Source organism: Pangasianodon hypophthalmus, chromosome 21 (genome assembly GCF_027358585.1).
Source record: "Pangasianodon hypophthalmus isolate fPanHyp1 chromosome 21, fPanHyp1.pri, whole genome shotgun sequence".
Taxonomy (NCBI): domain Eukaryota; kingdom Metazoa; phylum Chordata; class Actinopteri; order Siluriformes; family Pangasiidae; genus Pangasianodon; species Pangasianodon hypophthalmus.
In genome coordinates, this window is record NC_069730.1 from 5,447,727 (window position 1) to 5,465,728 (window position 18,002).

At 39.7% G+C, this 18,002-nt stretch overlaps 1 protein-coding gene across 5 annotated transcripts in view; it reads right to left on the reverse strand.

Moving 5' to 3' along the window:
- schip1 (schwannomin interacting protein 1) overlaps window positions 1-18,002 on the reverse strand; it is a 308,678-nt gene that overhangs the window by 17,449 nt on the left and 273,227 nt on the right. Inside the window, exon 1 of one of the 5 annotated variants that reach the window (XM_026941097.3) lies at window positions 14,425-14,750. The exons of 3 other annotated variants lie outside the window; for them this stretch is intronic. In XM_026941097.3, the coding sequence (XP_026796898.1) occupies window positions 14,425-14,454 (30 nt within the window). In that variant the 5' untranslated portion in view covers window positions 14,455-14,750. Of the gene's footprint in view, window positions 1-6,763; window positions 7,025-14,424; window positions 14,751-18,002 lie in introns of those variants that run through there. One more of the 5 variants, XM_026941095.3, reaches the window with a different exon arrangement.

Consider the following 18,002-nt stretch of genomic DNA (forward strand, 5'->3'; position numbering starts at 1 on the left):
ATGTATTGGGTAGCTCTTGATGTCCTGTTAATGACCAGGTCCGCTCAGTGTTTTAGGGGAATCAACTGTGCTGGACCAAAGCCAGATTTCCCTGAGCTTTAAAAAAAAAAAAAAAAAAAAAAAAAACTTGCACTGGAAGCTTGTTTCTGCTACAGATTTAACTTTTGTTTTTTCTCACAATTAATCTTGATTATTAATATATCATCTGCTTATTAGGCTTTCCCCTACCCTTAACCAAGCCAGACCAACACCGCAAACACACAGCCTTCGACATTCTCCCTGCAGAAAAAGAATACTTCAGCTAGATTATATTGCTTGTTTACACACTGATGGGTTTTGTTGTGCTTTGATTATTGGAAATGGAAGCACTCAGTTGCGAATTGTGGAATATTACTTTGCAGTTGAGAGGTGCAAAGTCACATTTGTGTGATATGAACTCGCAATTGTGAGGAGAAAAAAGTCACAGTTGCATGAAAATAGCTCACAGTTAGAGGATCCTTCCCACCCTGGACACAGCCTGTTCGAGATTCTTCCCTCTGGAAGGAGATACAGATTGTCTAGTGCTAAAACAATAGATACTAGAACAGTTTCTTTCTGCTAGCTATCACACTCACCCTAGTCATGTTAATGTTCTCTTAAGTTTCGCTTATCCTGTGATCACTGTGCCCAAAAGTTTGTGGACACCTTACCATTGCACCCATATGTGCTTGCTGAACATCCCATTCCAGATTTCGTCCTCCTTTGCGGTTATAAGAGCCTCCACTCTTCTGGAAAGGCTTTCCATTAGGGGGATTTGTGCTTATTCAGCCACAAAAGCATTAGTGAGGTCGGGCGCTGATGTCGGCTGAGGAGGCCTGGGGTGCACTCAGCATTTCTGTTCATCCCAGAAGTGTTTAGTGGGGTTGAGGTCAGGTGCAGGCCACTCAAGTTCTTCCACTCCAACTTTGGCAACCAGATTCCTTGTATGTACAAGCATACATGGCTGATAAAACTGATTCTGATTCTAATAAAACTATGAGATTAAAAAGTCTCAATTTCACCATATTAAGTCAATAAATCAGCACAATGCTTTCTCATGTTGCGGAAACATACTGCCATAAATCTTGCTGTATTACTGTAGCAGAATTATAAGGCATAACTGAATATATCAGCTATATGTTGTAAAATTTCCCTGCTTGCTCAGTGGTGACAGTCATATGCACATGGTTTCATCATGTATATCTGAAATGTTACGAAAGTGATGGCTCATGAGACACGTGATGGTTTAAGGGATTGTTTACATGTTAGACTTACTGCACTACCACTTCTGGTGGTTATACAACTACACTGACATATCTTATACAATTCCACTTTATATTTGTGATTACACTCTGATTTTTCCTCAGTATCCTCTCACTGATGCTGCCATTTTATATATTTATAGTTCATAGTGCTTAATGTTTTGTAAAAACCACAACTGAGCGTTTCATCTCATGAATGAATTAGATAACTCTAGCAGTGCATTGTGGGGTTTCATGAGCACACTGCGTCTCAAATGCTTTGAGGCATGGCTACAAAATAGCAAAAAAAGTAGTTCGCTACATAGAAAAAAGGGTACAGTTTTGGACATGAGAGTGAACTGTGTTGACTGTGTCATGTGAGAGGTTTCATGGCCTGCTGAGGTTCAGCACAATAAAAAAAGACAAACACAGGAGGCAGCAGCAAATGTTCTTACGATTGATACAAGCACATACAAACACACTTCTGTCTTCGCCAGATCACACACATGTGAGTGCAGCTACAGTACACAAAAAAGGCTTGGTGAAAGCAGTGTGCAGTTCTCTTCTTTCTCCAGCAGGGTGCAGTATTTAGCTTTTTTTGTTCTACCACACAGCTGCAGTGAGATGTTCTCTCAAAACAGGTGGAAGAGAGCCGAGTCATGAGAAATTCGATTGTTTACACACAAGTGTGTGTGTGTGTGTGTGTGTGTTGAATAGTATATGTTTCTCTATCTGCAAGAGTATGTCGTGTTCATGCAATATGTAAGGAATAAAACATGATAGGGTGTACTGTGGTGTACTGGGACTTAGCGTGAAGTAGAGTTACTCTTACTGACCCGAAGTTGATTATTTTGCTATAACAGTATGCCCTGAAGTGTTTTATTCTTATACCACAGAGGTTTTCCAACAATTAAAATTTTTTATTTATTAAAAAACATGAGCTTTAACGTCAGTGAAACAAGTTATTTCCTGTCATCGCTTTTTATTCTCTCTTGATGTTAATGAGACAAAAAAAAAAAAAAAAAATGCAGCATGCCATGTTACTGAGAAACTGGAAAGCGCAATGTCCTCTGTCCTGAAGACTTTACCTCTGACTGTTACAAAGCACTGACACTGGAGACTCCTTCCAGAAATGCAAAACAAACATCTCCTTACACAAAACCTCACCATATCAAAGATTACACATATTTTCTAACCAGTTCATGTACTGTGTCCACCATACAAGTCCCTGTGTAAGTTACTATGGAAAAGATAAAATGGACATTTAAAAAAATATAGGCGCATTAATATGAATGTGATTTGCCTTGAACTACTGTCAGAGCTGCTGTTATAGCAAATTAATCAACACCTTCTGCCCAGTCAGAATTGAGAATTCAACAGCGCTGTGGTATAAATGATTATATCAGAACTATTATAATGTTGATTCAGAAATCATAGATCAAACTGCTGGCAGAACCATCAGATCCTATATAGTTACACCCCCCCCCCCCCCCCCCCCCCCCGATGGTGTCATTTTGCTCACCACTGTAATGTTTTTATGACGAGGGCTATAATGGTTTTGCCCCAACACATGCTGTATGTGTGTGTGCAAACAACAAAAGTAGATGTGTCAGTGACCCAGCTGCCATGCAATAAAATTAGCATCACTCAGAGTGCTTTTAACCACTGCTGCCCTTCCTTTGACCCATTAACACCTTTGTGTGTGTGTGTGTATATATACACTGCTTGCTCTTATAGATCTCTCATTGAATACTGTGCTTTGATATTTTTATTTGCTTCAGCTCTTATTAAATCTCTTTTATTTCTTTCATTCAAAAACATGTCACCCACAACAATGTGCTGTGACGATCAGACTCACAGAAGAAATAAAAGACATTTTACTGTCCTTTTTTTCTGGTTTCATTCAAGCAAGACTACGATAAAATTGGCTTCTACACTTCTCCATTTATTGTTAAGGGGCTGACATTCGTATGCATGATCAGGAGATTCAGCTTTGCATAATTATGCTGTTTCGATTATCCTGATGCTAATCCTGCATGTGGGGGAATTCTTTCAAACCCAGCTTCAAGTAAATCATCTGAAAGTTTACATTCAGATTTAATTGAATCTACTTCAAGCACAGAGAACAGAATCATTCCGAGAGCTTTAGTATAATCTGTGTGTTCAGAGTGTTCAGTGCTCAAACGCTGGAGTTCTCTCTGTCTAATTCCTGACATGGCCAAACTGTGTTAATGTGTATTTGATTTAAGAATAGCCAAACTGTGTTGCGGTAAATGCTAGAGGCATTCCTGCATGTGAAAGTGTCCTCGTCTATTCCCCTGCCTGTCCCTCTCTTTTGTCGGTTTTGTCATATCTGTTTTTCAGAGGAGCGCTCACTCGCTTAGGACAATGAAGGCCTTTGAGTGGAGTGTGTGAATGTGAGTGTGAGCTGTGTGTTTCGACTGCTGCCATCGGAGATCTCACAGCCCGCTCATTCTAGCTATCTCACACACACGGGAGGATCCTGTTCATCACAAGATGCTTGGGTATTGTGTGTCTGTGTGTGTGTGTATGAACACTTGTATATGTGTGTGACAGCAAGCAGAAGTGGTAAAAGTATCCAAATTCTTTACTCATCTAAATACTCTGGTAACAGTTGATGTACACACTTGATGTACACAAGATAAAGTAGAATTAAATTTACTTAAAGTATGAAAGTACTAGAAAGATTCACAAAAGAAAAAGCTGTCCACTTCAAAACACATGCTGATTTTTTTAGTTCCTCTTGGTAGATTAGCACCTCTTTCACCAAGGATCCAAGGAATGTGGGAAAACATTAACTAAGGCTAACTAATTTATCATGTGTTAGCTAGCATGATCATGCTGACAATACAATCTAGTGTACATGGCAGCAAAGGGATTACAGTGATGGCCTCGTTCTCGCTGTCACACCTATCAATTTAGATTCGTTAGGAAATTAGATTGAAGCTGTCTGATGCTAAAAAAGTCAGAGTATGTCTTTACAAATATGATTATAGAGGAATGTGGTGATGTTTGAAAATGAGTAGAAAGTAGAAAATGTGCTTTTGGAAATGTACTGAGTAAAAGTCACAAGTATTAGGTAAAAGAAAAACTCAAGTAAAATACAGATACTTAAAAACCAGAAGGAAATATTCAGTGTAGTCATCTGACCTGACACAAAGAGGGAATGTTTGAAAGTAAAAATACAAGAAAGATTCACAAAAGAAAAAGATGTCTGCCTCAAATCACACACTGATTTTAGTTCCTCGTGGCAAATTAGTGCCTCTTTGTGGGAAACACTGGCTAAGCTCACATTAGCTAGCATGATCAGTGGAACATGGATATATGGTATAGATAAAACTAACATACAAGATCCAAGCAGATACAAATCATCTGTTTGTATCTATTATGTATGTTATAGAAAGCATTGTGTTAGCTAGCATGATAGGTTTAATGTGGAGGTGTGTTTAAAACAGTGAACGTCCAACAATCCTGATGGAGACCCAGTTATTTGAGTCTGCTTTCACTACACATCTCTGTGCTGGTTCCTTTATGTCTCACCTGTGAGGAAGAATTCTCCAGCCCTGAAATGGCTCCCAGTCAATTTAAACACCAATTTAAGGTTTAAGGCCATGTTTTACATGATGCTTTAGTCATTATGTGCCATGACAGAAGAAAGGTTAGCGAACAATGTTGTGTCGTACCCACTGCTTTCAGTCGGCAACACTTCTTGGACTTGTATTAAGTCTAATAAATCTAACGTGACAAAATTATGCTAACATTTGATAACTACAATAAATGAAAGTTCTCAGTAGTAGATGTAGACTTTTGGGCTTTACTATATCTGTGTGTATTGGTGTATTTATTAATGCTACAAGTGTAAGTGTGAGTTCCTCTTTCTCTCTCTCTCTCTCTCTTTCTCTCTCTCTGTTTGTATATCTGTTGAAGTGTGTGTTTTGTAACACTATACAGGCCAGGCTTGACACACTCAGATCATCATTACATGGTTAAATCAGTATCAGATTTCCTGCATACTGACACACTGCATGGAGTTGTTGGTTTATCTGTCTGATATTTAAACAGAGAATTGTAGCTGAAGCTGTTTGACTCATCGCAAAGCCATCTCTTGGCAACTGTTACTGTGTTTGACAAGCTTTCAAGCAGCTATAAAGTTTTTCAAAGACACACTTACAGACAGTGAAAAAGACTTAACTGGGTGTTGGAATATCTGTACACACCTCTAATCCTGATACCTTTCCCCTCCTCCATCTTCTATAGCTTTCCTGATAAAGCTGTAACCTTTGACCTCTGTGGAAGTGATAGCAAAACTGATGCTGCTGGTCTGTCCTGTGTGTTTGTGTGTCTGTGCTAACGAAGTGTGCGCATGCGTGTGTGTGACAGAGAGCTAGACCGGGGCACGTTTGGACTTGACTAGTGCACGAAGATCTTTAAAAAGCAACTCAGCTCTTGTGTCTTCTATGTGTATTCACTGTGTGTGTGTGTGTGTGTGTGTGTGTGTGTGTGAAAGTTGTAAAGACTCTTTATATTTGTAATGTTATTCATTCTGCCTTCCTGTCTCACAAGGAATACAATGACAATGTCAGCTGTGTACACAAACACACACACACACACACACACACGCACACACACACTCCAGCTTGCCATTCCCATGTAAATAACAAAAGAGCACAGTATAGTACTAATATAGTAAAAGTACTAAGGGCTCATATACACGCCCCCAATCCAAACACACACACACACACACACACACACAATATGTTTTCCAGCTGGGAGTGACAAGAAACGTTTACTCATGGTAAGTCGGGAAAGACTCATGGCTGAGTGTGATTAACCTTAGTCGGCTGTGTTCCAAATCCTGTTGTAAAACTCTGAGTGGCAAAACTATCCCAATTAAATGTCAAAGGTGTAAAAGTGAATGTCATTTGTGACACAGCAGCTCAGCTTAATGAGAGATGTACAGAGAAATAAACTTAATCACACTATAGCAAGACAACTGATAAGTGTACAATCCAGTGTCACGGTTTTCAATATATCACAGCCTCAGATCTTCAAAGCAAACTGCAAGCATATATTTTTAAATCCCACTTGTTAAGTGATGTGTTCTTAAACAGTCTTTTGGATGAAGTACAGATACACCTCCACTTTAACCAGCATTTCATTCCCACTAACTAAACATGCCACATGACACACAATCTCACCATGCATCGTGTCCATTTCATTTCATTTCTATGCGTGAGTAAAGTGTAAGCTCCAATCACTTCACACACTCCTACTTTAACTCTTCTAAAAAAAAAAGAAAGTAAGAAAAAAGAAAAAAAACACCATCATGAACTAAAGGTTCCTCCTCAAGTTACACTGCCATGCTGGATGCTCTGATGCACCCTAACCCAAAATCGAGATGTAAAAATACTGAATATTACACACAAACTCACACACACACACACACACGCACGCACACACACAGGATTCTACTTTTCCATTACCTCTTTGTATCCATCCATAATATAGAGAGCTGAGGCTTTGCAGGTGACATCATCAATTCCCATATAGTCCATGTTGCCAATCTCTCTCTCTCTGTCTCTGTCTCTCTCTCTCCCCCCTTTACACCTGCACACTGTTCAATACCAGTGTGGCTCCATTAATCCTAGAACTGTTGTACTCAGGCTGAGGACTAACATGAGGAGCTCCATGACGCCCTGTGTTCCTGTATACTACACAATGAGAGAGAGAGAGAGAGAGAGAGAGAGAGAGAGAGAGAGAGAGAGCTAGATAGAGGTTCCTATTTCCAAACAAGCTGTGAGGGGCAGCTGTCCTCACGTTAGGGTGTGAAACCAGAAAAACTCACACACACAAACAACCTCTCTCTCTCTCTCTCTCTCTCTCTCTCTCTCCTTCTCTGTCTGTCTCTATCTATTTCTCCTGGTCTGTCTCTATTTAGCTATCTCTCCTTGTCTAAACTTTCCTCCCTCACATTCTCCTTATATAGGCATTTCTCTACAGCTAATCTGTACCCACCAGTTCATAGTCAATGCCCCCTTTTAAACCAACCTGAGTGTATGTGTGTGTGCATGCATGTATTTCTGTATTGTAGTGTATGTGCAGAATAAAAATAGTTCCATTGTCATATTGTCATCAGAAAGAGCAGCTTAGTGTCAGGACCAGAGCGAAGAACACTAATACATTGTGTCACTAGTGAACACTGCCAAAAGGCCTGCTGTAGTATAAACATGTGTATGCTTGGTTTAAGGCCTGTGTGTGTGTGTGTGTCATTTACATGAAAATGTTCTGAAAAATGGCATCACTGAGTTTAGAATCTGTCACCCTGTATCAAATGTTCTTTCTTAATATTGCAATTTTTCCACCTCAGACATCTCTTATATATGTATTAGTAAAATACCAATTCATCTAAAAAGCTGTATCAATAAAACATTTGGTTGTTTAAGAGGTGTTACGATGACGGTTGCAAATCTACACTGCATTTGTTATATGAGACAAAATGCAACTAGAAGCTCAGACACTCAAAAACAGCAGATGTCAAATAGCCACATACTTAAAAACACACGCAGAAACACACACCTGGGATGACTAGTGCAACCTTTCTGATGAAAATGTAACAAAGAGCTCATTATTGAACCTTTCCATGTGCGTGACTGGACACACACACTGACCTGACCTTGAGGGGGCGGGTCTTATACAGCCACACAGACTGTGATGATATCTGTAGTTCTGAGAGAACAAAAGGGGAAACTGAAGGCTATTTGTGTGTATGTATTTATTAGGGGTGTAACCATACACAAAATTCAGATTCAAAATTCAGAAATGAAATACTATTTCGATATGGGGGTGTCTCGATACGATGCATTTTCAAAAATAGCTAAAATGAGCATTTGCTAAATATGTGCCTTAGGTTTTCATTTTACAATTGTTTAAAATATTCAACATTATGAAAATACAATAATTATGACACATTATAATGTCAGTGTTTGTGTGATCCATTTGGGCTCTTAACATATAATGAAACAAAAGCTGCGTATTAGAATGTAACAAAATTCAACATGGCTAAGTAATCATTACTGTACTAGCCATGGTGTGCAGGGTTGCCAGGTCTCAGCAAAATTTCCAACCTCAACTACATCTCAAAAAAGGCATTTGGTCATTGCAAAAGGGAAAGTGCATTTTGTCTTCTTTTTTTGAAGTCTTTGCTCCTTAATCGACTGAAACTAGCACAATTTTGCGTAAAAACCATGACCACAGCTTCCGTTTTGGTGTGACGCAGCTCTCTGTAGCTCAAACATGTTTTTGAATCTTGCGTGCTTCACTAGCGTCTTATATCCTACTATATAATGCATTGTACTACATAATGCACTGCTGAATGCATTGTAAGATATGCAGATGTATTGAATCGAACAATGTAATAGGCCGTATCCTTAGACCCCTAATATTTATAAATAAACTCAATAAACATGAATTAAGCTTTCAAAAAAAAAAAATATGACGTCCAAACATGTCCCCCCCCACACACACAGCCACAAACTAACACACACTATGTGTTTCTTTCATGTAGGGAATTAGCGCTTCAGTCTCGCAACATGAAACAGCATGAGATCTTTTTGAAGTGTGCCAGTATGTTACTTGCATAAAACACACACATGCTCACTAAACCAGTTTCAATGTGTGTCTGTGTGTTGTTTTTTCTGCTTATAAATGTGGGAGCAAGGTGTGTATGTGTGTGGGTTGACTCTGTTTCATACTCGTTTTGTGCATTTCTTTCTCCCTCTCTCTCTATCTATAAAAATGGACAAAAAAACATCACAGAGCTTGATGATAAAAAGTTTGATGTCACTTTATGACTTAAGCATAAATAATGATATTTATTATTTCTTTTATTTTACACAGGATGCTACTTTATAACGTTATGTGCCAGTGGGATTACATTATCTTTAAAATGCTATTGTCTTTTGAGGTTAGTGTGTGATATAAGCTTCAGCTCAATTCAAATTTATTTGTATAGACAGTGCTTTTAGCCATACACACTGCCACTTTGCTTTTTTGTTATCTATAATACCCTTGTTGTAAAACCTTCAGTAAAAGGCTAATGAAAAAAAAAATCAGACACCAAAGACGTCTTGGTAGCATGTGGAGTAAGGGAGGAGCAGTCTGCTATTAAACACCCATCTCATTATTTTAACCACAGAGATACTAGTTCCTGGATAACATGAATGACATCATTCATTAACATTAAATCTCCCAAAGGAACTCAAGTGGAGCATATGAGCTTGGTCAGGACACTTACTGCACACACCACCACATCTAGGGATTGGTTAGAGGGCTCATTTGCATACGGCCCAGTGCTCATTTGCATATTGCACATCTGGCCTTGCACATACTACATATTACTTTCATTTGCATATTTATATATTATGAATGCCATTTAATGCGAAATCACTACGACATTTCCCAGACAGGCAGTCACACAATAACTAACACACACAGCGAGACTGTGTGGTGAGAGACAGTCCGTCCGCCTCCTCCCCCCTACCTCCATAATTCAGGCTGACTTCATACTGCAACCTTTGAGTCAGTGCATGATCAAGGAACGATAGTTACCGGAACACCACACAAACACACACACACAGGCTGGCTATAGGCCAGTGGTACTTGCATTTACATTCTACCTCAGTGTGATGGTGAGTTTAAGGTGAATGTCAGTGAGAGAGAAAGACAGAGACAGCAAGATTGAGACAAGATTCATATAAATGAACAACCAATACACACACACACCAAGTCATGTATTACTTATTATATTTGTGAAGTACTTCCACTGACTTGTGTATTACTGCAGGTATGTAACACTCCACCTACACATAACCTGAAAAGACGAAAGGAAATCATTTGCCTTTTTCAGTTTTACACATAAAAGCTGCATTTTGTGTGAAGTCAAACCACACAGTGTTTTCACATTGTGAAACTGTTTATATTTCTATTGTCGTGGGGATGAGATGACACACATGGACACCCACAAAATGCATCACCGATGTGTTTTCTTGTTTCAACTAAAGAGAGGCGGTTTCAGCTGCCATGGCAACACCAGCAAAACCTGCGATCCGTTTCTCCACGGTGAGGTTTTCTTACTCCAAACTAATTGGGCAGCGCACGCCCAGCAGGATATCACCCACAACACGCACACCCACACTGCGTGACTCGTACCAGCTTCACTGTGCCCTCATGGGAGCAACAAATCTCTAAACTAGACAATAGACAATAAATCAGAGGTAAAGATTTGTGTGTGTTTGTGTGTTAAAGATTCACATGACAGCAAGCTTGAGAAACTGTAACTCAAGATGATGATGATGATAATCAAGGTTAGTGAAGGTCGATACACATGGTATGTCTTTTTTTTTTTTTTTTTAAGAACACAAACACACAACAAACACATACATGTACCACACCCTGCTGGCACAAGCGAGACTGGAAATCGATCAAAGTGCTTTATGTTCTCCTTTATTTTTCTCCCTCCCGCACGCCATCACTCCCTTCCTTTCAGCCAAAGGTTGTTGCTGATGGCGGGGAGGTGACAGCTGAAATATAGTCCTTCAGATCCATCCACACACACACACACACACACACACACACACAGACACAGCTGGAGACGCAGGAGGAGATTATCCAACACTACATTTGGGTAAATAATTTAGGCCAAGAGGATAATTATTATTTTGCGTTTCTGTGTGACTCAGAGGGAGGGAGGGAGGGAGAGAGATAGAGATACAAGGAGAGAGAGACAGGGAGAGAGAGAGAGAAGGCTATTATAAAAGATGAGTGTCTGACAGCAGCAGAATGTTTTCAGGATGAGTCCCCTGTTACCGGCCCCTCCTCAGTGAAGCGAGAGATTGTGTGTGTGTGTGTGTGTGTGTGTGTGTGTGTGTGTGTGTGTGTGGTGACAGGAGCAGGCCGGCACCAGTCGCTGCTCGACCACAAACAGTATACTGCGTGCTGCTGGTTGCCTGGATACAGGTCTAATCGAGCAGCCCCAAGAGAGCATAAGGCATCTCTCTCTCTTCCTCTCTGTACGTCTCTCTCTCTCTCTCTCTCTCTCTCTCACTAATTCTGTCCACCATCTTCCACACCCCAGCTCTGTATTTCTCTGATAGAGTTCCCCTTTTATCCTTCCTTGAAAATTCTCTCTATCACTCTCTCTACGTCTGCCTGAATACCCAATAAAAATACCATACTATTGGTATTCTGGGCTGGACCTTCATCTCATTGTGATTATGACAAATATAATATGTATTGTAACATTTTGTCTTGCTGTGTTTGTATATGGTGATTGGTTTTTATGAGCATAAGCCAAGAGGATAATGATTATTTTGCTGAAAAAAGCTCTTCACCTACAAGTTTTAGATACTGATGACACTGAAACCACAATTTGCCAATTTGTTGACAATAACGCTTTTCCCAGTGGATTTCCTTAAATTGCATTAATTCATAGTTTTACGTTTAGGTGCAAGTCTTTTGGTGCAAAACGCTGTTATGAACCACCGTGCGTCATCATGCTCATTTAAAAGTAGGAAGCTTTTCTGCTTCGTGTGTGAATTCTTTGCTCTGCTCTGTCCCTCCGAGTCAAAGTAGCATACACAGTTTGACCTGTCTAAAGTCACTATACATCAACATAGTGTTAGTCTAAATTTGAACAAACTTATAAATAATAAAAGTACTGAACATTAAATATAAAAAATTACTTTTGATACTTCATGCAAACAATCAGTGACATTAGGGGCTTGAAGGGAGCGGTGCCCTTTTGTTGCTATAACAACTTGAACGCCTGTAATTATTTATGAGGCTATCACACACACACACACACACACACACACACAGTGTGAGGGGTTTTTAATACTCCTGTTGTGGTTTGCATCTAAGAATATCTGAACAGCAAGAACAGGATGCATAGAGGAAGCAGCACAGATGTGTTGGTTTGTTTGGTAGGTAGGATGTTTGTGTATCCTCTTGTATCTTTCCTTTCATTTCTCTCTCTCTTCTCTCCTCACAGACAGCTTTGAACTCAGCCTCTCATCCTTCTGAGTTTTGGGATTTTTAATCTTCTCTCACTCTGTATCTCCATCTATATCTGTCTCTTCATTCTTTCCTCATCCTGTCTGCTCTGTTGCTGAATCTAAACACTTGTTTAGTCCATTCCTGTCCCATAATCATTCCTCTTTTCACATTCCTACTGTCTCTGGCTCGTCACTGCTATATTGTGAGCTCTGTGTAATCACTGTGTAAATATCATATTACATGACATGCAAACATGTAGAGGTATTACAGTGAGCTACTAGGACAGGAATAAGTGAAACATCACTGATGTGGGTGTGGGACAGAGCATAGGCTGAAGAGCGTATTTGGAGCACAGCCGCTGTAGAAGACTGACTAATGCTTCTAATAAAAAATAAAAGCCAGGAATAAGTCGAGAGTGAGGGAGAGAAATGTGCACAATAGAGGACGGAAGAATAAGAGAGAAGATTTATTGGTATGTATCTGAATATTAATTAGCCTTGAAGTTTTGACTAAAAACCAAAGGAATATTCCTTGAATATTCACTGACTTATCAGTCTAGTGGGAAGTGTTGTGTTGTTAAATAGAGGAAAAAATCCCTGCCAGGGTGGTGTGATATGGCCTGACGTGACCCAGCCTGGTTTATACTTGATGACGCATACAGAAGCAGTGGTAACGTAAGCTGTATTATTATTCACACAATTGTTGCGTTTCTTCTGGAAGTTTTAAAAGTGATATCCACATAGATGGCACATGAGAAACAAAACATCCCTGTCAATCAGCTTTCCAAGTTGAACTGTAAACTCTTTCACGATTTTATAGCGACGTTAAACACACCGACGAGCTGTTTCTCTTAAAACTTTCCGCTGTAGCCATGATTGTTGTCATGGGTGGCGTCTCAAATCGAAAAATCTGACTTTACATTACATTATTGCCGCGTGTCAGGATAGTGAAGAAGACTAAAATGGCATGTATTAATTTAAATATGGCTTGTCTGAATGTAATTTTCAGTAACATTTCAAAATATTAGCACACAAAATCTGTCTTTGATATGTCTTTGGTATCTGAAAAAAACAAGACCCCATTTGTAAATCAACTGACCCCTAGTTTGGGGACCCCTGAGTTTGAATGAATCCCAAATGAATTCCTATTCACTATGTGCTCACTACCTAACAATCTAAAAGTGCTGTATATCTTTCCTATACTGTACTGAAAATGTTTAAATAATTGTATGTAATATCACTTTTAGAACACCTACTTTTATATTCTACTGGAAAATCGATACAAAAGAAAAAAAATCTACATGAGAATCTATATGAATGTTTATACAGAACCCCTTTCCTACATCAAAAGCAGAAAATTTGGATGCAGATTTTGACAGTATTAAAACAGAGAAATTGCTTTGATATCCCTAGACAGACAGAGAGAGATAAAGAGAGAGTGATAAAGAGAGAGCGAGTGAGAGAGAGAGAGAATGATGCTGTTAGTGTTGGTTAAATAACACCTGTTTTGTCGTTGAGTAAAGCGGGACACTTCTGGTGCTGTTTAGAGAAGCCATTCCTCGCCCACACGCACCAATCTGTGCTGTGTACTCAAATGAAAAGTACACTTATTACACACACACACACACACACACACATAGCCCTTATTGCAGTCAAGTACATCATTACATTATGAAAGAACATACACAATAATATGACTACATTCCACACACACACACACACACACACACACACACACAGCATTATTCCTTAGCAACCAAGCCCACTCTTACAAATACACAACTGACGTGGAAACCATGAACATAAAAATTCCAAGAGAAACACACCAGTGCGTATACGGTCTCATTGCAGTGCACTCCGCTTTAATAAAAATCCCTAGTGAATGCTCAGGATCAGCACGTCACGATACACACCTCTAACACAAACATACACTCACAGCAGATCTCCCTCATCTCCTTCACCTCTCCCACACAGCAGCTCTGTCCCTCTTACAGTCATCCTTATTAACTATTAACATCATAACATGAAAGATGTATTGCTTTAAATCCTCAGCGTAAGTTGTTATTAATTGGTATTAACGTTACGTGTCAGACCTGGTAGGCGCAATTTTCCTGGTGCACCATCCTGCTCTCTCAGTGCATCCTAGAGACGAGTGGAGATTACGGAGGAGGGGGAACGTGGAGCTGATCTTCTGAAATAGGAGGTGGAAACGGAGCGAGGGAAAGAATGACGTGCTATCAGATGTTCAAAGTAAATCTGCTGGTACTGGTATGCAGAGAATGCTCCTAATACCAGAGACTGGCTACTTCTCTCTCTCTCTATCTGAAGGAGGGATCAGATCCGAGCTCCACCGACAGGAAGGGAACGAGGGAGGGGTGCTGGGAAGAGAGAGAGCTAGTGGAGGGGGAGGGGTTAAAGTGCTCGTCTATCTCTCTCTCTCTCTCTCTCTCTCTCTCTCTCTGTGTGTCTATCTCTTGCTCTCTCTCTGTCTACAGTAGGCGAAAGGAAGGAAGGAGTCCGATCTACTCCTCATTGACCCTCTGCACCAATGGTGGAGCAGCACAGGCACAGAGGGAGGGCAGAATAAAGGACAGGGCAGGGCATGAGGGGGAAAAAAATGGAGGAGTGACCTTGTGCCACTGAAAGGGGATGTAAATGTCCCACGGAGGGGGAAAGAAGACAGGATAAAAGGAAAGAAAGTGTGGGAGGAGAGGCAGCTAAAAGAAAAGGACTTTCGGGACAAAAGAACAGCAAAAGAATTCGCCTAGCCTGGAGCTGGGGTGCGTCGGAATTTAAATTCCCCAGTTTACTGAGGCAAAGTTTCCCCACCAAGACTCTTGAGATTCAAACGGAAATGACAAACATCACCAGCTCCACTCATCCACAACATCCACCCCAGAAACATTAGCCACAAAGAAAAAAGATTAGCATGAGACTCTGCATTACAGGATATGTGACATAACTCGCTAACAGTGCAGAGTGGTAGTGTGCTGAATTGTGTTAAGTTTACTACCCAACACTAGAACAGGCCCATAGGAGAAAAAACATTACAGCAATGGTGCAATTTATGCTTTGTAACAGTCAGTAAGTTTTCCACCATTGTAAAGTCTTCAGGACAGGGGACTTTGTACTCTTGGGTTTTTTTATAACATGAAAAGCTGTGTGTAGCAACACACAGGGACTTGTATATTAGATGTTCCTTATAAATGGATTAGAAAATGTGTGTAATCATTGGCATGGTGAAGTTTTCTGTAAGCAGATGTTTATTTAGCATTAAGGATTCTCCAGTGTCAGCACTTTGTAACAGTCAAATTTAAAGCTGTAACTTTATGCTTTCCACCATATCTTCTAGAGAGGGCTTCATGGTTCTTCAGTAACAGGACAAGGTAGAATTTTATTTTATTTTTTTGTCTTATTAACTTGAAGTCACAAGAAAGTAAGCGTTCTTGCTGTAATAAGGCACATGATAACAGGAACTGACTTGTTAAATGTAACTGTAAACAGATAAAATGTATGATGTGGGAAACTGCTGTGGTATTCTGCAAATGACACTTGAGCATAAATTTTTGTACCCCCCTGGATTTTGGGTGATAATATGATCCAAAAGTTGCTCAGACGATGTGAGAAAGGTTGGATGTTGGAAGTTGTGAAATAAAAGCATTATTATATCACCTCCTGAGTAGAAAGTAAGTGGTCTGTAGATGCATGTGAGCTGGTGTAGTCGCATACTTCAGGCTTTACTTCAAGACTACAGTACTACATACAAATAGGTAAAGCTAGTGGCTATGATGGCCAAACACCCAGAATCACTCATCCCTTGGCCACACACCATCCACAGTGCATCTGGGCTCTGCATCACATGATATGTGTTTTAGATGAATCACTTTTCATAACAACTCTAAATCACAGTGTAGGGTGGTAAAGTAGTGACGCATGTTTACTTATGCAGTGTGTGTGTCTGTGTGTGTGTGTGTGTGTAAGAGCGTTAATCCCTTTCTCTTTCTGAAGCCCAGTACAGACAGGAGGGACTCTGATCCATTCATGCCATCTGGCCTTCACTAAAGCAACATGAAGCCAAGCTAACCAGATTAACCCTCTTCTCTCTTCCTCTCTCTCCACTGGCAGCACGTGGCGCAAGATTTTTTTGTGAGGGTTACAATTTCCCCTTTTTTTATCATGCATTACCACTCAAGGAGGACAAAGCCCACACGTGCCATATTACATTTATCATCATCATTTAGACCCAGTGTGCTTGGAGAACACAGAGCATTTGATAGTACCATGTGACGCCGCATATGTCCCATTGGCACATGGTGTAGAGGAGAGAGCCTACTGTTCTTCCCTGCTCATGAGGACTCATTAATCACACTGGGTATAGAAACAACACGGCACTGCTGGGGTGCAGGACCTGAATTACGTATGTATGCTATATTGACTCAACTCTGATATTAATTTAAAGCAGATCAAGTGTCAAGTAAAGTAATAATACAATATAGATGCATCAATCTTGCGGGCTTGCTTTGATTCTGGTTAAAAAAAAGGAAATTATGTATTCTTTTTCACTACAACATTACACACATATTATACTGTTGAAATTTGTAACTGATCTATGATCAGTTAATCTGGAACTGAATCTGCTACATATGGGAAAATGTTAGATCAGGCATAAAGAGAGGCATAGTGGGGGTTTAAGTATACATCATGACACGATGCATTGCAATGCAAAAAATATGACAATGTGCATCTTGGAAATGTCCGATTCATATGATCACATTCTTTTGTGGAGGGCCTGAAATCATCTGCATTTGTGAAGTGACCAATAGCCTGATAGCTCCAGATCCCAATGACCAAAATGCATTATAGGTTCCATGGTTACACAACCATGGTATAAAACTTAAAATGATCACTTCAGTAGTTTTCAAATGACACCAGCCCCACACCACTGCGATCTACAGTGCCTGAGAAAGAGGCCACGGATGTCAGGCATTTTAGCCGGCTTTGGAGCTCTGTTTCCGGTTAAAATGATGCCTTGGGGCCTGCTACGGAGTTCATTATGTTTCAATCAATCATTTTCTCTGGGTCAGAGACTTTGTTTATTGAATCAAATTTCTGGTATTTAAATTTTTGATAAATATATTTATAAATGTATTTAGTTAGTTGTAAGATATGGTGAACCTGTAGCACATTTTGTTTACAGTGTTAAACCTGTTTGTAGCAACTGTTGATTTATTTAGTTGTATACACACAAAAATGCACATTGTTTTGGATTGTTTATGATTCAGACATAAAAAAGGAATCTTTTCAGTCATAATTTTTCCTTATTCAAATTTTGTTCAAAATATTCTGAGAATCAAATTGAATTGAATCATTAAGCCAATATCGTGAATTGAATCAAATCATGACTGTAGTGTATCGTTACACCCCTAATGCATAGGGTGTCTTTTTTTAACTGAGACGAGTTGTGATTACTATATAATAATCATATGAAATATTATTTGCGGGATGATGGTTGAACTTTTCCTATTATTCAATTAAACCACCTTAACTATTTCAACAGAAGCATAAGCAGTCCTGTCACTGGTCAAAGGATCATTGTGCTACATTGTGTTAGAGTTTTGGCTCCTGAACTAAACCATGAGGTAGACAGCAGTGACTGTCATTAATCCCTGTT